Source organism: Triticum dicoccoides, chromosome 2A, assembly GCF_002162155.2.
Source record: "Triticum dicoccoides isolate Atlit2015 ecotype Zavitan chromosome 2A, WEW_v2.0, whole genome shotgun sequence".
NCBI lineage: Eukaryota > Viridiplantae > Streptophyta > Magnoliopsida > Poales > Poaceae > Triticum > Triticum dicoccoides.
The window spans coordinates 726,600,632-726,621,299 of record NC_041382.1 but is presented as its reverse complement, the minus strand read 5'-3'; the positions used below and the strand labels follow the sequence as shown (position 1 = coordinate 726,621,299).

Genomic DNA, 20,668 nt, shown 5'->3' with positions numbered 1-20,668 from the left:
AACATAGAAAAGCTCGCTATTTCTATTGTCCTTTACACAAAGGCTTTGAGTTCTAGCCATAGGAGACGTTTTTTGTTGTGTGTAACAATGAGCGCCTGAAAACTGGCGCACATAAACAAACCCCCAGCTATATGTAAATATTATCTGCCCTTGGAGCTCAGTAACTCACATCACACCACTCACGGACTATTCTTTTTCCGAAACGGAGGCAAAAGATTTGTCACGTCCATGGACGGAGCATCAGACATGTAGAATCAGAAGGACAAAACACACCTCCTCATTTAAACCAAAATAATAACACTATTATTTCTGGGCAATAGCAATCCACCACACCCTCACCAGTCTCAAACCATGACAAATCCTCCACCTAATAGACAACATGCCTAAATCTAGATAGATAGTGCAAAGGAAAACAGGATAGTTCACTCATAGGTCGCCGTGCGCCTCTCAGGCTCAGGCCAGCCGCTAGTACCGGTATGCCGCCGGCTTGTAGGGACCATCGACTGGGATGCTAATGTACTCAGACTGGGCCTTGGTGAGCTTGGTAAGCCTGGCACCCAGCTTGCCCAGGTGGAGGGCGGCGACCTTCTCGTCGAGGTGCTTGGGGAGCACGTACACCTTCTTCTCGTACTTGCCGGTGGCCTTCTCCTTCCACAACTCCAGCTGAGCAATGACCTGCAGCAAAGCACAAAATTGGATGCTAACTCATGGTTGTCCTATCAGTTGTGAACTCAATACTAGTTAACAGTTGACTACACATTGATCATACCTGGTTGGTGAATGAGCAGGACATGACAAAGCTGGGGTGGCCAGTGGCACAGCCAAGGTTCATCAGACGACCCTCAGCAAGAACAATGATGCCAGTGTTGGTCTCAGGGAAGACCCAGCGGTCAGTCTGAGGCTTGATGGTGATGCGCTTGACACCAGGGTAGGTCTCGAGGCCGTTCATGTCGATCTCGTTGTCAAAGTGACCAATGTTGCAGACAATGGCGTTGTTCTTCATCTTCCTCATGTGGTCAACCATGATGATGTCCTTGTTTCCAGTGGTGGTCACAAAGATGTCAGCATCAGAGACAACGTCCTCCAAAGTGAGGATCTGGATGCCCTCCATCAGGGCCTGAAGGGCGCAGATGGGGTCAATCTCTGTCACGATCACACGGGCACCAGCCTGCTTGAGTGCGGCGGCACAGCCCTTGCCAACATCACCATAACCGCAGACCACAGCAACCTTGCCAGCGATCATAACATCAGTGGCCCTCATAAGACCATCAGGGAGCGAGTGGCGGCAACCGTAAAGGTTGTCAAACTGTCGACGAGAAACATACTCCAGATTAGTATTTGTTAGCAAGGTGAATATGTCATGCATTCTAAATTCTGATTAAAACAGAACAAGAGTACACTGAACAAATAATTACTCAGAATAAATCACATAATCGAGCATGGCATACCGTAAAGGTTGTAAACTGAGATTAGTGTTTTTTACAACAAATGGGTTAGTAATTGTTAGCGAGGTGAATGTGTCACTGCATTCTACCTTCTGATTAAAGCAGACCAAGAGTAAATTGATTAAACAAACAAGTAAATAGAATACATCACATAATTCAGTGTATGTCGTAGTGCTCGTGCTCAAATGATATTCTATATTCAGACCCTCCCTGGCCGTCAGATCCAGAAAACATGCAACTAATATGTTATTATTAGTAGTTAGTTAACACTTAACAACCAGCCTAACAAACACTGGAAGCAAAGACAAATATACAGAAGAAACGTACTCCCTCTGTAAACTAATATAAGAGCGTTTAGATTACTAAAGTAGTGATCTAAACGCTCTTATATTTGTTTACGGAGGGAGTAGATTAGAATTTACTTTTTATTAAAACACAAATTGTTAGCAAGGTTAACATGTCCTTTCATTATACCTTTTGATTAAAACGAAACAAGAGTACATTAAACAAACTACAGAGAATAAATCACATAATTCAGTGCATGACATAGCAGTGCTTCACACTAATATGAGTGCAGCCACATAGTAAAATTTGTTACGCAGATTATTCTATACTTAGACCCTCCATCGCCGTCAGACTCAGAAAACATGTGACTAATGTTATTATCAGATTCAGACCGACGCCGGCATGTGGAGTAGTCAGTTAGTTGACAATCAGCGTAACAGACACTGCTAAACCCACAGGCGAAGATACAGATCTAGTCTAATACCCCAACGCTGCTTCACCATTAAGCCTCATCTAAACTACGCAACAACAACAAGATCTAAATACTAAAATAATCAGATCTACAACATAAACATGATGCTCAAACAAGTAGAAGCTCGCTGGCATAGAGCATCAGATCTGAAATGGAAAATGGGAACCAGGGAAGGAGGTATACCTTGCTCTTGGTGACGGAGTCGTTGACGTTGATGGCGGGGAAGAGGAGGGTGCCGGACTCCTGCATCTGGTAGAGCCTCTTGACGCCGGTGGTCGTCTCCTCGGAGACGCCGACGAGCCTCTCCTTCATCTTGCGGTACTTGCGGGCGTCGGTCTTGAGCCCGTCGCGGATGATGGTGAGCACGATCTTGAACTCGGGGTTGTCGGTGGAGTCCGGGTCGGGGACCTTGCCGGACCTCTCGAACTCCTCCTCGGCCTTGACGCCCTCGTGGATGAGCAGGGTGGCGTCGCCGCCGTCGTCGACGATGAGGTCGGGGCCGCCGCCGGCGCCCCAGTCGAGGCAGCGCTCGGTGCACCACCAGTACTCCTCGAGGGTCTCGCCCTTCCAGGCGAAGACGGCGGCCGAGTCGCGGGCGATGGCGGCGGCGGCGTGGTCCTGCGTGGAGAAGATGTTGCAGGAGCACCAGCGGACCTCGGCGCCGAGCGCGGTGAGGGTCTCGATGAGCACGGCGGTCTGGATGGTCATGTGGAGGGAGCCGGAGATCCGGGCGCCCTTGAAGGGCTGCGAGGGCCCGAACTCGGCGCGGCAGGCCATGAGGCCCGGCATCTCGACCTCGGCGAGCTCGAGCTCGAGGCGGCCGAAGTCGGCCTGGGAGAGGTCCTTGACCTTGTACTCCCGGCCGGACGCGGTCTTCTCCACGGAGAGCGCCATGGAGGAGAGGAGGTTGGTGGATTGGATCTGCCGAGGAGGGAGAGGAGTGGTGGGAGGAGGCGGCGATGGGAGAGGTTTTGGGGTGAGGAGGGTTTTATGGGGAGCGGCTCCGGTGGAAATGGGCTAGGCCAATCCAGGCCGTTCAATTGTGTATCAACGGTCAGCGCCACGCCTCACGAAACCACCGGATGATTTGTCAGAACAACCCTGGCGGCTGGCAAAATTACGAATCGAAACATTTTATTCCCCTCCGTGGTTTATTGATCCCCTCTTAGTTAAACCTACAATCAAAATTACTATAATAATACGACAGAATTAATACTTTTTGGAGACAAAAATACCAATTTCTTTCAGAACTTTGTTGAACGCAGGAAGAGAAATATGATAAAGAAACTAAGGACTCCTTTGATTCAAAGAATTTTCATTGGAATTTCCACGGATTAGAATCCTTAGGATCTTTTTTTTTTCAAATTAGTTGTTTGATTCATACTATTGATTGAATAGAAATTTTTTCTATGGATTTCTCTGTACTATTTTCTATAGGTTGTTTAGCATCCAAGCAAACCTCTTTGAAAGAATTCTTTGTTTTTCCTATAATGCAATCAAACAATCAAAGATCTTTTAGGATTGAGATGACCATGACATTGCAATCCTATTTTTTTTCCAATTCCCATGATTTTAGAATACCGCGTATCAAAGAGTCCCTAAAGGATGATCAAGGCATTTGGCATGATGGTTTGCCATTTTTAAATCCTTTCATCTCAGATTAATTTGCAGTTCTGTTCACTATCGAAGTAGTTGAACCAAATTCGGATGTGCTGAACAAAGTCATACTACATGTATCAGAAGCTATGCATAATTCTTTGACACAACCATATACAACAGAGGTGGTTAAGAAAGCCCTATTTTGCATCAGGGGTCGAGAGGCCCCCAGGACCGATGGTATGCATGCGGTGTTTTTCGAAAAAATGTTGGCACATTTTTCATATATAAGCTTACATTTGAGGGGTGGAATGACACCATCATATTTTTTCGGCTGGTGGGGGTAGGGTTTCGGTTGGGATCTCTCTCTTTCAGATCTGAGAGGGAGGGAACTGGGTGGTGAGGTGACAGTTGGGGTTGGGAGGAGCGGAAATTGAGAAGGATTTTAGGGTTTAGGCTAGATTAGAAAGGTGAGTGTTGCTTAAATAGGTAGGGGTGATAGGGAGGGGTTTGGGCTAGTTTTGGGCTGGTTTAGGAGGCTCTTGGACTTACAGAAAAGAAGGAAGTGGTTGGCCCGACTGCAAGTTTTATTTAGCAAATCATTTATTATATAGATCGCCTATTATTGTCTCATATTCAAACGTTCGGGTAACCAGCGGACTCCGAATCGGACAAAATTTGACATACAACTTCGATAATATAACAAGACCACGCAAACTTCTGACTCGTTTTGACGGCTTCGGCGCGTGCCCACCAAAGCCCTCTCTTGCACCCCAACCCCCACGCGCGCTAGGGAGAAGCCGGACACGAGACAAGAAGCCAGGGCGGAGAGTGGCGGCAAGGAAGGAGAAGTTGTTGCGAATGGTGCCAGCAGTTTGACGTGCTTTGGCTGCTGCTAATGCTTGTGCTAGTATTGCTCGGCAGAGGAGAAAGAGAAAGGATAGATAGATGTCAGGAGAGGAAGAGAGGGAGATGCGCTTTGAATTCTGATTTTCCAGGGGTCATCATTTGATTTTCCAGGACGTGCGTATAATATTTTTTTCGTCGACAAACGTGACACAGCGGACATTAGTAGGTTTGCTAAGGACACGCGTGTGTTCGCTCATCGATTGATCCTCTTGCCATGCTCCCGTCGGCCCGACACTACCGCTTTCTTTGTAATCTACACCTAATAATAAAAGGAAGAGTGCTTCTGACCATTCGCCCAAAAAATGACTTCGAAGTTGCTATGAATTACCCGCTATCCCACCCATAAGTGAAGAAAATGATTCCGTTTTTCTTTCCAAAGTCGCCGTTGTGCTCAGTTGTTTTATAGAGATGATACCTAATATATATCACAGACACATAGGCGGCATAGTGGCTATAGCCCGTCTCTCCAACCCCGAAGACCAGATTTTGAACCCCAGGTTCCACAGTTTTCTCACTCATTTTTTCTCATGCATCTCCTCTTCATGGGCCAGCGTGTGGGGCATGGCACCTTTTTTTATTTCCTTTTTTGTCTTTTCTTTTCTCATTTCTCTTTTTGTTTCTTTCTTCTTTAAATTAATTTGAGATTTAAAAATTTCATAAAGTTGTGAGTTTTGAAAAAAATGTCCGAGAAATCATAAAATATTTGTGAATTTAAAAACTGTTTGAAAAACATAAAATTTTAGTGGTTTCAAAAAATGTTGGTGATTTTACAAATCTGTTCAATAATTATAAAAAGATCACAATTGAAAAAAATGTTGGGAAATAAAATCATGTTCATGATTTTGAAAAAATGATCGTGCATTCAAAACATATTAGCGAATCTTAAAAAATGTCCATGAAATTTTAGAAAATACTACAAAAAATTCAACATTTTTGCAAATTTCAATTTTTCCTCAATTTTAAAAAATTTATCGATTCAAAAAATGTTTGCTTCGTCAAAAAATGTTCATGAATTCAAAAACTATTCATGTATTTCAGAAAATGTTCGTCTAAACAAAGAAAATGTTGGTGAATTTAAAAAAAATGTTTGCCGATTCAAAAACTGTTCGCCTATTTAAAAGTCTTTTATGTTTAGGATTTGATTAGTTTTTGAAAAGTCTTGATATATCTAGGCATTGGGAGTAGTTCGTGGTGGATGAGATTTATTTTTAAAGTTTTAAATATGGGTGCGTCTAGCCGGCGCCCAGCCGCCTAGTATGGTTAGCGAGCGGCTGGTTATTTAAAGAATTTTTTTGTCCCCTTTCCTAATCAAAAAATCTTTCTCATCTAATCCATTTCTCCGCGACATATTAAATAGCAACACAACCATATTTTTCGGTGCATGCACTTTGTTCTCCTATGCATTTATTTGTGGTTTTAGAAATTTAAAATGGCATAACTTTTAATCCGCACATCGGAATTGCGATCTGTTTTCACCGTTGGAATCTTCACGACATGCTCTTCAAAACTAGATCCCACATGGGTAATGTTTTGACGGACTAGTCTACTTGTCAACTAAACATCAATATGTGTGCAACTAGACTACATGCCGCGCCAACTGAGCATATGTGTGTGCCAATATTCTTTTTGTCAACTAAACATCAATGTGTGTGCAACTAGACTACATTCCCGCGCCAACTGAGCATATGTGTGTGCCAATAGTCCTGTCAACTAAACATCAATGTGTGTGCAAGTAGACTACATTCCCACGTCAACTGAGCATATGTATGTGCCAATAGTCCTGCCAACTAAATATTAATGTGTGTGCAACTATACTACATTGCCGCGTCAATTGCGCATATATGTGTGCAATTAATGTCCTGCCAACTAAACATCAGTATGTGTGCAACTAGACTAAATTATAAGCCAACTGAGCATGTGTGTGTGCAACTAGTCCTTCTGGCAGCTAAACATCAATGTGCGTGCAATTAGACTACATTATAAGCCAACTAAAACATCAATGTGTGTACAACTAGACAAGCCAACTGATTTTAAAAAAGTTGCACCATGTAGTACTAAAGTTGCACAATGTAGTACTTTAGTTGCACCATATAGCACCAAAGTTGGCATCAAAAAAATTTCGTCAAAACATATCCATGCGGGATCTACTTTTAAAGATCTCGTCGCGATGAATCCAACGGTGAAAAGGAAACTGAATTCCAACGCGTGGTTTAAAAGATACGGCTTTAAAAGAATTTGAAACTCTGAAATAAAAGTATGTGGATCTATTTTCTCTATTTGATGGGACTAGTGTGAACACATTTAATGCCAACATCAACATGAGGAGGGAGGCAAGGAGCAGCGGTAGCGCAGCGGCGAGCCTCCGACCAGGTGGCACCTGCCCCACACGCGAGCGAGATCGAGCGGCCCGGAGCCGGCCGCTCGGTTCGACTAAAAAGCGCGTAAGCACTTTTTAGATTTCAGGTTTAAACATTCTCTTGTGCTATACAATGATAAGTGTGTAATGCAGTGACAAGTTCATTGCCTTGGGATTTATCATGTCGAAAATGCATTGCAATCATGTGGACATCACGTCCATCATCACAAGGTCGGAAGAAAGATAAGTGGCAACATGATGAGCCATCGTGTTAAAATAGAGGATGCTCATGTATTGGGCTATTGAGTCACGTACGGGCATATTTGCTAGTGTATACTGTATCGGATAAAACTCACGTCACAACCGAACCTGTTTTTATTAAACACAAGCTATTTCTCGGCAACACATAACGTGGGCATGGGACTAGAGCGCAATTATTCCATGGAAGCAAACCTAAACCGATCGATCAAAGGAAAACCTTCTCGACGTGGCCGGCCACCATCCAGCCTTCGATCTCCTTCTTGAGCCGATACTGCAACGCGAACGGCCCCTTGACGAACACGACGCACATCCTCTCAAGAACCAGCGCGTTCCGGAACAAGAGCCTGGCCATCATCCTCTGCAGCGCATCACCCTGGTAGTGGACCATGTTGATCTCCTTCACCCGGCTCCGCAAGCACGGCACCGCGAAGCTCGACTCGTCGGGGGCCGCGAGCCCTTCGGGAACCGCGGCGAACTCCATGAGCAGCGTGAGGATCTCCAGGTTGGGCGCCTGCTCCAGGATCCGGCGCATCACGCCGGGGATCAGAAGGGCACCTTGCAGCGCCAGCCGCGTCAGGCTGGAGAAGGAGGGGAAGCCCTCGAAGCAGCTGTAGGGCAAGTGTTGGTGGTGAAGGTGCAGGTGCCTCGCGGCAGAGATCTTCTCCATGAAGATTATGAACCTGTCGCGCTCTGATTCGGAGGCCGGTGCTTGGCAGAAGTTGACGGTGCAGGATGGTATTCCTGCTGCGCCGTGCAGGGAGAGGAGCGACTCTGCGGGCGCCGCGCCGGAGTAGTCCAGCGACCTCAGCTCTGACGCGTCGATGTGGACGGTCCTCAGGTTGTGGCAGCAGCGGATGGCGAGCCGGCGGAGGCGCTTGTCGAGGACGGAGACGGTGGTGAGGCGGTCGATGGACTGCAGCGTCAGGTCGACGAGGCGGGGGCAGCTCGAGATGAGCCGCCGGACGCTTCTCCCGCCGTCGCGCCGCGGCGCTGGCAGATCCGGCCGAGCCAGAAGCAGAGGTCGAGGTGGAGCTCGTGATGGCGGTTGGTCCGCAGCACGTAGGTGAGCCACTGGTCGACGTGCACGGCGTTCCAGTGGTGGCAGTTGTCGAAGGCGAAGCGGAAGCTGCGCAGCGGCACGTGGGTGCCGGCGGTGCGGCGGCGGCAGAGGAGCGCGGAGCAGACGTCGTCGAGGATCACGCCGCTCCAGCTCTTCCTCTCCTCGGCCTCGAAGTAGAAGGTGTCCCAGTCCTTGGCCCTCTCGCCCTCGCGCTCCTCGAACGAGATGGCGTGCACGTTGCAGAAGATGTTGCGCCACCGGCGGGACAGCCCCGCCGCGCAGCCGGCCTCCTTGGTGGGGAGGTAGGAGAGGATGTTCCCGAGCAAGAAGTCCGGGAGGTCGCTCAGGCGATCCCTCGGCGCGCGCGCCGCCGGCGACGGCGATGCCATGGCTCGATCGATCGCCCGGCTGTTCTGGTTTGGATCCGATCTGACAATTGAGCCGTCGATCTGCGGGTTCCGTTGGAACCGACTTAAGAATCGTAAATAGGCAGGCATCGAGATGGCATCCGATGATCTGATCTGGGCGTCGAAGATGGCATCGGGAGGAGACCGGCTGAGCGCTCTCCCCGACGATGCGCTCGTGCGCGTCCTCTCCCACCTCGTGACCGACGAGGCCGTGCGCACCAGCGCGCTCTCCAGCCGGTGGCGCTACGTCCACGAGGGCGTCCCCGCCGTCGACCTCGTCGACACCAAGACAGGCGGGCGGGCCGACCTCAAGGTCTGCTTCGACCACCAGGTGGCGTGCGCGATCCTCGGCAAGGGGGTGGAGACGCCGATCCGCGTCCTCCACGTTCCGTACGACCTGCTCGACCAGTGGATCGCCACCGCCGTCGCCTCCGGCGTCGAGGACCTCGACATCGATCTCAGGTACGATGAGGCCGCCCTGGACCCGCTCTGCCCGTTCCGCGGATCACCGGACCGAGACGATTCCTTGATGTACACCGTGACGCCGCGCCAAACCTTCCGCTGCCGCACGCTCCGCCGCCTGCGCCTGTCGTGCTGGGCGCTCGACCTGCCGGGCAGCGTGGACATGGTCTCGCTGGAGACGCTCCACCTCGACAGGGTCACGGCCCGGGATGGGCTGCTGCAGCTGCTGCTCTCGAGCTGCCCGCGCCTCGCCGACCTGACGCTGGAGGAGTGCCCGAGTGTCAAGGAGATCGCGGTGACCAGCCCGTGGCTGCGTAGCTTCGCCATGATCTGCTGCCACAATGCCACCGCCGTCGAGCTGCGCACCACCTATCTCCGGTCGCTGCACTACAAAGGCAGCCTTCCTCCTCGCGAGTCGTCGTTCATCGTCGTCGCAAACTACCTGGCCGTCGCGGCGGTGAGGATTGAAATCTGCCATGGCCACTGCGGCGAAGAATCACCGGAAGTTGCTCCGGTCATGGCCCTCATCGGCCGGTGCGAAAAGCTGGCGCGTCTTGACCTCTGCCTGCGCCTTTCAGTGGCCTACTACAGCAGCGTGCTCTCATGCGTCCTGCTTGAGCTGCGCCACCTCAGGCAGCTGACCCTCGAGGGCTGCCTGGTCACCGACGATGCGGCCCCGTCGGTCGCCGCCTTGCTTCGCAACACCGAGGACCTGGAAGTGTTGTCGCTGCTACCTCGGGGTCCAGAGCCTCCAAAGGAAGGGACTCCCTCGCATGACGAATCAAATGCTAAGCCACAGCAGACAGGACGGCGGCGGCGGCGGCGGCATCGTCGTCAACTGCGTGTCAGACTCCAGAGGGCTGCTTGGTCACCGATGAGGGCCTGGAAGTATTGTCGCTTTTACCTCGGGTCCAGTCGGAGAAAGCGTCGACGGCGTCGTCGTCAATTATAGGCGTTAGTCTAGTGGCCGAATGCCTGAGAGATTGTAAACTACCAAGGACTGCCACTTGAAAAGATGCTTTGCAAGGTTTCTGCTTTCTAGGCTGCGGCGTTGGAGGTCTTGAATTCATAGCTGATTCGTTGGAATCCAATCTGTGCGCATGTTGATGCTTAGTGGGATGTTAGCCTCATCTATTTTTGAGCTTTTGTCTGAATGATAGCCAAATCTTTTTCGAGGCCTTGTGCTAGGGTTTCTTAGATTGCATGTGTAGTGTTTGGTGGTAGACTTTGTTAGCCTTACATTTGTTAGGGTTTTCTGAACTTTCTTTCTTTCATGTTCCAATCCGCCTCTGTTATGTGGAGGATATTGATTCATGCACTTATAGGTCCTATACTGCAGTTTTTAGGATTTGGAGTGCCTTTTTAGTTATATATTGTTGTTGCATATGTGTTTTAAGGGATTTTTTAATGAAAAGATGATTCCTTTTTTCTGTTTACAGTGTGTGTACAATCATTGATAGTTATATGAAGTAGGGTAGGTTTTAGTTGAGCGTATAAGGTTTGATCTTTTTTATCCCAAATGCTTATATCTTTGTTTTTTTGTTTGATTAGTTTAAGAAGTTGTTGAATCCAATTATTTATGAGCATTCTTGTAAGTAGTGGTAGTATGATTTTATTGTATTTGTTCCTAATCTGTCAAAAAAATCATTCTGTTTGTTGCACGAATGGTCTGCCCTGTGTGTCGTTGCCCGGGTGCTCCGTGCGTGCCAGGTGCACTTGGTGGCCATCATGTGGCCAGCTTTGATGTTGTTCTTGATCAGGACTGCGTTAGGCACATGGTTAGTAAATTGTGTTTTTATTCTAGTTGGGTTGATTGTGCTATTAAGTTGCAAATATAGTTGAAGCATTAATGTATAAGTTTGCTATTTTGAGGAATTTTTGCAAGTTTAGTTTCATATGGTATCAATTTGTTCGTGCAAGTTTAGTTTCATATGGTATCAATTTGTTCAGATTTAGTCAAGATTAGCGAGGTTCTTTTTATGTATCTTATCTTCTTTTAAGTTACCCATCTAGATTAGGAATTATTTGATGTTGTGTTTGATGAGATTTGCTTGATTAGGATGGTGAGTAGTATTTATCTTTTCATTTATAGGATTATTTTATTTTATGCATATATCAGTTTATGTGTATGTGTTTACTGAGGCATTCCTTTTCTTTTTGATTAATTTATGTGTATGCTATGATCAACTGATGCATGTATGGCTATGTGCATGTTTTCATGTCTTATACCTTGAAGTATTGTGTAGCATAATTGGCTTGGTGCGAATAACTGTTATGCCAAATGTTTTTGACTTTGTGCTAAAGGTTTCGTGTCTACTAGTTGTTAGGTTATTGATTTCTCTTGCAAACCATCATGCTCTATAATTGTAAAGTGCTTGGTTGATATGTTATCTTTCTGCATTTTATGTTTGTGGCTACTAGTTAATGTTTTTAGTATTTTATTAGAGTAGCTTGTTTATTCTTGTGAGTTGATTATTTGAGTTATATATTAATTGTGTTTGCAGTACATCCCCTGCAATGTGAGAAATGATTTAGCTGAGTATATTGAGGAGCAGAGAGAGGAGGCTAGGATTCTGCAGTTCAAGAAGACGGAGCCTGAACTTCTTACTTTTGAAAGCAGGACTTACCCAGCCACTTTCAAGCACCGAGCAAACTACAACAAGTTCGTTGGTAGTTCCTGGTTTCAGTTCACCCATGACTACGGCCTACGTGCTGGAGATCGTGTTGTTTTTACGCTGGACCATCTAACTTTTGATGTGAAGATCCAAACCTACCGTGGTGGTGATAGAATCCTCCCTCTGCCTTGTGTTGGTAAGCTATCTCAATGTTTGTTTGAAACTTCCATGAATGTTAGATATTTTAATTGTTCAAGTTGCAAGACTGTTTATCTGATGTGTTTTTTCTTTTTCTATAGCTTTTGAAAACCTGTCCGATGCCAACTATGAGTATGCTATTTCTGCTGTATTGCTGCGCAAGTTGGTGTGCAACCATCAGAACTGCTACTTCCTCCGTTGTCTACTCGGGGGCAATTTCCTGCAGTGTGTGCCTTTCGTCCATGTCATGATTCCAACTAACACAATCAAGAATATCATGGTTAGTATCTTTCTCTGATGTATTGAGTGTATTGTTCTTGTGAGATATAAATGTTGGGGAACATAGTAATTTCAAGAAAAATTCCTACGCACACGCAAGATCATGGTGATGCATAGCAACGAGAGGGAAGAGTATCATCTACGTACCCTCGTAGACCGTAAGCGGAAGCGTTATGACAACGCGGTTGATGTAGTCGTACGTCTTCACGATCGTCCGATCTAGCACCGAAGGTACGGCACCTCCGCGATCTGCACAAGTTCGGCTCGGTGACGTCCCGCGAACTCACGATCCAGTAGAGCTTCGAGGGAGAGTTTCGTCAGCACGACGGCGTGATGACGATGATGATGTTGCTACCGGAACAGGGCTTCGCCTAAGAACCGTTACGATATAACCGAGGTGGATTCTGGTGGAGGGGGGCAGCGTGCTCTCATGCGTCCTGCTTGAGCTGCGCCACCTCAGGCAGCTGACCCTCGAGGGCTGCCTGGTCACCGACGATGCGGCCCCGTCGGTCGCCGCCTTGCTTCGCAACACCGAGGACCTGGAAGTGTTGTCGCTGCTACCTCGGGGTCCAGAGCCTCCAAAGGAAGGGACTCCCTCGCATGACGAATCAAATGCTAAGCCACAACAGACAGGACGGCGGCGGCGGCGGCATCGTCGTCAACTGCGTGTCAGACTCCAGAGGGCTGCTTGGTCACCGATGAGGGCCTGGAAGTATTGTCGCTTTTACCTCGAGTCCAGTCGGAGAAAGCGTCGACGGCGTCGTCGTCAATTATAGGCGTTAGTCTAGTGGCCGAATGCCTGAGAGATTGTAAACTACCAAGGACTGCCACTTGAAAAGATGCTTTGCAAGGTTTCTGCTTTCTAGGCTGCGGCGTTGGAGGTCTTGAATTCATAGCTGATTCGTTGGAATCCAATCTGTGCGCATGTTGATGCTTAGTGGGATGTTAACCTCATCTATTTTTGAGCTTTTGTCTGAATGATAGCCAAATCTTTTTCGAGGCCTTGTGCTAGGGTTTCTTAGATTGCATGTGTAGTGTTTGGTGGTAGACTTTGTTAGCCTTACATTTGTTAGGGTTTTCTAAACTTTCTTTCTTTCATGTTCCAATCCGCCTCTGTTATGTGGAGGATATTGATTCATGCACTTATAGGTCCTATACTGCAGTTTTTAGGATTTGGAGTGCCTTTTTAGTTATATATTGTTGTTGCATATGTGTTTTAAGGGATTTTTTAATGAAAAGATGATTCCTTTTTTCTGTTTACAGTGTGTGTACAATCATTGATAGTTATATGAAGTAGGGTAGGTTTTAGTTGAGCGTATAAGGTTTGATCTTTTTTATCCCAAATGCTTATATCTTTGTTTTTTTGTCGGATTAGTTTAAGAAGTTGTTGAATCCAATTATTTATGAGCATTCTTGTAAGTAGTGGTAGTATGATTTTATTGTATTTGTTCCTAATCTGTCAAAAAAATCATTCTGTTTGTTGCACGAATGGTCTGCCCTGTGTGTCGTTGCCCGGGTGCTCCGTGCGTGTCAGGTGCACTTGGTGGCCATCATGTGGCCAGCTTTGATGTTGTTCTTGATCAGGACTGCGTTAGGCACATGGTTAGTAAATTGTGTTTTTATTCTAGTTGGGTTGATTGTGCTATTAAGTTGCAAATATAGTTGAAGCATTAATGTATAAGTTTGCTATTTTTAGGACATTTTGCAAGTTTAGTTTCATATGGTATCAATTTGTTCGTGCAAGTTTAGTTTCATATGGTATCAATTTGTTCAGATTTAGTCAAGATTAGCGAGGTTCTTTTTATGTATCTTATCTTCTTTTAAGTTACCCATCTAGATTAGGAATTATTTGATGTTGTGTTTTGATGAGATTTGCTTGATTAGGATGGTGAGTAGTATTTAACTTTTCATTTATAGGATTATTTTATTTTATGCACATATCAGTTTATGTGTATGTGTTTACTGAGGCATTCCTTTTCTTTTTGATTAATTTATGTGTATGCTATGATCAACTGATGCATGTATGGCTATGTGCATGTTTTCATGTCTTATACCTTGAAGTATTGTGTAGCATAATTGGCTTGGTGCGAATAACTGTTATGCCAAATGTTTTTGACTTTGTGCTAAAGGTTTCGTGTCTACTAGTTGTTAGGTTATTGATTTCTCTTGCAAACCATCATGCTCTATAATTGTAAAGTGCTTGGTTGATATGTTATCTTTCTGCATTTTATGTTTGTGGCTACTAGTTAATGTTTTAGTATTTTATTAGAGTAGCTTGTTTATTCTTGTGAGTTGATTATTTGAGTTATATATTAATTGTGTTTGCAGTACATCCCCTGCAATGTGAGAAATGATTTAGCTGAGTATATTGAGGAGCAGAGAGAGGAGGCTAGGATTCTGCAGTTCAAGAAGACGGAGCCTGAACTTCTTACTTTTGAAAGCAGGACTTACCCAGCCACTTTCAAGCACCGAGCAAACTACAACAAGTTCGTTGGTAGTTCCTGGTTTCAGTTCACCCATGACTACGGCCTACGTGCTGGAGATCGTGTTGTTTTTACGCTGGACCATCTAACTTTTGATGTGAAGATCCAAACCTACCGTGGTGGTGATAGAATCCTCCCTCTGCCTTGTGTTGGTAAGCTATCTCAATGTTTGTTTGAAACTTCCATGAATATTAGATATTTTAATTATTCAAGTTGCAAGACTGTTTATCTGATGTGTTTTTTCTTTTTCTGTAGCTTTTGAAAACCTGTCCGATGCCAACTATGAGTATGCTATTTCTGCTGTATTGCTGCGCAGGTTGGTGTGCAACCATCAGAACTGCTACTTCCTCCGTTGTCTACTCGGGGGCAATTTCCTGCAGTGTGTGCCTTTCGTCCATGTCATGACTCCAACTAACACAATCAAGAATATCATGGTTAGTATCTTTCTCTGATGTATTGAGTGTATTGTTCTTGTGAGATATAAATGTTGGGGAACATAGTAATTTCAAGAAAAATTCCTACGCACACGCAAGATCATGGTGATGCATAGCAACGAGAGGGAAGAGTATCATCTACGTACCCTCGTAGACCGTAAGCGGAAGCGTTATGACAACGCGGTTGATGTAGTCGTACGTCTTCACGATCGTCCGATCTAGCACCGAAGGTACGGCACCTCTGCGATCTGCACAAGTTCGGCTCGGTGACGTCCCGCGAACTCACGATCCAGTAGAGCTTCGAGGGAGAATTTCGTCAGCACGACGGCGTGATGACGATGATGATGTTGCTACCGGAACAGGGCTTCGCCTAAGAACCGTTACGATATAACCGAGGTGGATTCTAGTGGAGGGGGGCAGCGTGCTCTCATGCGTCCTGCTTGAGCTGCGCCATCTCAGGCAGCTGACCCTCGAGGGCTGCCTGGTCACCGACGATGCGGCCCCGTCAGTCGCCGCCTTGCTTCGCAACACCGAGGATCTGGAAGTGTTGTCGCTGCTACCTCGGGGTCCAGAGCCTCCAAAGGAAGGGACTCCCTCGCATGACGAATCAAATGCTAAGCCACAGCAGACAGGACGGCGGCGGCGGCATCGTCGTCAACTGCGTGTCAGACTCCAGAGGGCTGGTTGGTCACCGATGAGGGCCTGGAAGTATTGTCGCTTTTACCTCGAGTCCAGTCGGAGAAAGCGTCGACGGCGTCGTCGTCAATTATAGGCGTTAGTCTAGTGGCCGAATGCCTGAGAGATTGTAAACTACCAAGGACTGCCACTTGAAAAGATGCTTTGCAAGGTTTCTGCTTTCTAGGCTGCGGCGTTGGAGGTCTTGAATTCATAGCTGATTCGTTGGAATCCAATCTGTGCGCATGTTGATGCTTAGTGGGATGTTAGCCTCATCTATTTTTGAGCTTTTGTCTGAATGATAGCCAAATCTTTTTCGAGGCCTTGTGCTAGGGTTTCTTAGATTGCATGTGTAGTGTTTGGTGGTAGACTTTGTTAGCCTTACATTTGTTAGGGTTTTCTGAACTTTCTTTCTTTCATGTTCCAATCCGCCTCTGTTATGTGGAGGATATTGATTCATGCACTTATAGGTCCTATACTGCAGTTTTTAGGATTTGGAGTGCCTTTTTAGTTATATATTGTTGTTGCATATGTGTTTTAAGGGATTTTTTAATGAAAAGATGATTCCTTTTTTCTGTTTACAGTGTGTGTACAATCATTGATAGTTATATGAAGTAGGGTAGGTTTTAGTTGAGCGTATAAGGTTTGATCTTTTTTATCCCAAATGCTTATATCTTTGTTTTTTTGTTTGATTAGTTTAAGAAGTTGTTGAATCCAATTATTTATGAGCATTCTTGTAAGTAGTGGTAGTATGATTTTATTGTATTTGTTCCTAATCTGTCAAAAAAATCATTCTGTTTGTTGCACGAATGGTCTGCCCTGTGTGTCGTTGCCCGGGTGCTCCGTGCGTGCCAGGTGCACTTGGTGGCCATCATGTGGCCAGCTTTGATGTTGTTCTTGATCAGGACTGCGTTAGGCACATGGTTAGTAAATTGTGTTTTTATTCTAGTTGGGTTGATTGTGCTATTAAGTTGCAAATATAGTTGAAGCATTAATGTATAAGTTTGCTATTTTTAGGAAATTTTGCAAGTTTAGTTTCATATGGTATCAATTTGTTCGTGCAAGTTTAGTTTCATATGGTATCAATTTGTTCAGATTTAGTCAAGATTAGCGAGGTTCTTTTTATGTATCTTATCTTCTTTTAAGTTACCCATCTAGATTAGGAATTATTTGATGTTTTGTTTTGATGAGATTTGCTTGGTTAGGATGGTGAGTAGTATTTATCTTTTCATTTATAGGATTATTTTATTTTATGCATATATCAGTTTATGTGTATGTGTTTACTGAGGCATTCCTTTTCTTTTTGATTAATTTATGTATATGCTATGATCAACTGATGCATGTATGGCTATGTGCATGTTTTCATGTCTTATACCTTGAAGTATTGTGTAGCATAATTGGCTTGGTGCGAATAACTGTTATGCCAAATGTTTTTGACTTTGTGCTAAAGGTTTCGTGTCTACTAGTTGTTAGGTTATTGATTTCTCTTGCAAACCATCATGCTCTATAATTGTAAAGTGCTTGGTTGATATGTTATCTTTCTGCATTTTATGTTTGTGGCTACTAGTTAATGTTTTTAGTATTTTATTAGAGTAGCTTGTTTATTCTTGTGAGTTGATTATTTGAGTTATATATTAATTGTGTTTGCAGTACATCCCCTGCAATGTGAGAAATGATTTAGCTGAGTATATTGAGGAGCAGAGAGAGGAGGCTAGGATTCTGCAGTTCAAGAAGACGGAGCCTGAACTTCTTACTTTTGAAAGCAGGACTTACCCAGCCACTTTCAAGCACCGAGCAAACTACAACAAGTTCGTTGGTAGTTCCTGGTTTCAGTTCACCCATGACTACGGCCTACGTGCTGGAGATCGTGTTGTTTTTACGCTGGACCATCTAACTTTTGATGTGAAGATCCAAACCTACCGTGGTGGTGATAGAATCCTCCCTCTGCCTTGTGTTGGTAAGCTATCTCAATGTTTGTTTGAAACTTCCATGAATGTTAGATATTTTAATTGTTCAAGTTGCAAGACTGTTTATCTGATGTGTTTTTTCTTTTTCTGTAGCTTTTGAAAACCTATCCGATGCCAACTATGAGTATGCTATTTCTGCTGTATTGCTGCGCAAGTTGGTGTGCAACCATCAGAACTGCTACTTCCTCCGTTGTCTACTCGGGGGCAATTTCCTGTAGTGTGTGCCTTTCGTCCATGTCATGACTCCAACTAACACAATCAAGAATATCATGGTTAGTATCTTTCTCTGATGTATTGAGTGTATTGTTCTTGTGAGATATAAATGTTGGGGAACATAGTAATTTCAAGAAAAATTCCTACGCACACGCAAGATCATGGTGATGCATAGCAACGAGAGGGAAGAGTATCATCTACGTACCCTCGTAGACCGTAAGTGGAAGCGTTATGACAATGCGGTTGATGTAGTCGTACGTCTTCACGATCGTCCGATCTAGCACCGAAGGTACGGCACCTCCGCGATCTGCACAAGTTCGGCTCGGTGACGTCCCGCGAACTCACGATCCAGTAGAGCTTCGAGGGAGAGTTTCGTCAGCACGACGGCGTGATGACGATGATGATGTTGCTACCGGAACAGGGCTTCGCCTAAGAACCGTTACGATATAACCGAGGTGGATTCTGGTGGAGGGGGGCACCGCACACGGCTAAAAGATCAATGATCAACTTGTGTGTCTATGGGGTGCCCCCTCCCCCTATATAAAGGAGTGGAGGAGGGGGAGGGCCGGCCCTCTACTATGGCGCGCCCTGGGGAGTCCTACTCCCACCGGGAGTAGGATTCCCCCTTCCAAGTAGTAGGAGTAGGAGAAAAGGAAGGGGAAGAGAGAAGAGAAGGAAGGAGGGGGCGCCGCCCCTCCCCCAGGTCCAATTTAGACTAGTCCTTGGGGGGAGGGGGCGCACGGCCTGCCCTAGGCAGCCCCTCTCTCCCCCAAAGCCCAATAAGGCTCATATACTCCCCGACGAATTGCCGTAACTCTCCGGTACTCCAATAAATACCCGAACCACTCAGAACCTTTCCGATGTCCGAATATAGCCTTCCAATATATCGATCTTTACTTCTCGAACATTTCGAGACTCCTCGTCATGTCCCTGATCTCATCCGGGACTCAGAACAATGTTCAGTACATAAAAACACATAAACTCATAATACCGATCTTCACCAAACGTTAAGCGTGCGGACCCTACGGGTTCGAGAACTATGTAGACATGATCGAGACTCATCTCCGGTCAATAACCAATAGCGGAACCTGGATACTCATATTGGCTCCTACATATTCTACGAAGATCTTTATCGGTCAAATCGCATAACAACATACGTTGTTCCCTTTGTCATCGATATGTTACTTGCCTGAGATTCGATCGTCGGTATCTCAATACCTAGTTCAATCTCGTTACCGGCAAGTCTCTTTACTCATTCCATAATGCATCATCCCACAACTAACTCATTAGTCACATTGCTTGCAAGGCTTATAGTGATGTGCATTACTGAGAGGGCCCAGAGATACCTCTCCGGCAATCAGAGTGACAAATCGTAATCTCGATCTATGCCAACTCAACAAGTACCATTGGAGACACCTGTAGAGCACCTTTATAATCACCTAGTTACGTTGTGACGTTTGGTAGCACACAAAGTGTTCCTCCGGTATTCGGGAGTTGCATAATATCATAGTCAGAGGAACATGTATAAGTCATGAAGAAAGCAGTAGCAACAAATTAAACGATCATCGTGCTAAGCTAACGAAATGGGTCAAGTAAATCACATCATTCTCTAATGATGTGATCCCGTTAATCAAATGACAACTCATGTCTCTGGCTAGGAAACTTAACCATCTTTGATTCAACGAGCTAGTCAAGTAGAGGCATACTAGTGATACTCTGTTTGTCTATGTATTCACACATGTACTGAGTTTTGTGTTAATACAATTCTAGCATGAATAATAAACATTTGTCATGATATAAGAAAATAAATAATAACTTTATTATTGCCTCTAGGGCATATTTCCTTCACTCTCCCATTTGCACCATAATCTAGTTCACATCTTTATGTGATTAGTTCACATCTCCATGTGACTAATACGCAAAGGGTTTACTAGAGTCAATAATCTAGTTCACATCGCTATGTCTTTAACACCCAAAGAGTGATCATGTTTTGATTGTGAGAGAAGTTTAGTCTACGGATCTGCAACATTCAGATCCGTATGTATTTTGCAAATTTCTATGTCTACAATGCTCTGCACGGAGCTACTCTAGCTAATTGCTCCCACTTTCAATATGTATCCAGATCGAGACTCAGAGTCATCTAGATCGATGTAAAAAGCTTGCATCGACGTAACTCTTTACGACGAACTCTTTTATCACCTCCATAACCGAGAAATATTTCCTTAGTCCTCCAAGGATAATTTTGACCGCTGTCCAGTGATCTAATCCTAGATCACTATTGTACTCCCTTGCCAGAATCATGCTAAGGTATACAATAGGACTGGTAAACAGCATAGCATATTTTATAGAACCTATGACCGAGGCATAGGGAATGACTTTTCATATTCTCTTTCTATTTTTTGTCGTGGTCGGGTTTTGAGTCTTTACTCAACTTCACACCTTGCAACACAGGCAAGAACTCCTTCTTTGACTGTTTCATTTTGAACTACTTCAAAATCTTGTCAAGGTATGTACTCATTGAAAAAACTTATCAAGCGTCTTGATCTATCTC

The 20,668-nt window shown here is 45.4% G+C and overlaps 1 protein-coding gene across 1 annotated transcript; it reads right to left on the bottom strand.

Annotated features, from left to right (window-relative positions):
• Positions 1-257: 257 nt before the first annotated feature.
• On the bottom strand, positions 258-3,164 carry LOC119356680 (adenosylhomocysteinase-like). Its single transcript, XM_037623659.1, has 3 exons — positions 2,386-3,164; positions 770-1,306; positions 258-675 (listed from the first exon to the last, which is right to left on the bottom strand). The coding sequence occupies exons 1-3, from the start codon at positions 3,094-3,096 to the stop codon at positions 466-468; spliced, it is 1,458 nt and encodes a 485-aa protein (XP_037479556.1). The 5' UTR covers positions 3,097-3,164; the 3' UTR covers positions 258-465.
• Positions 3,165-20,668: the final 17,504 nt, after the last annotated feature.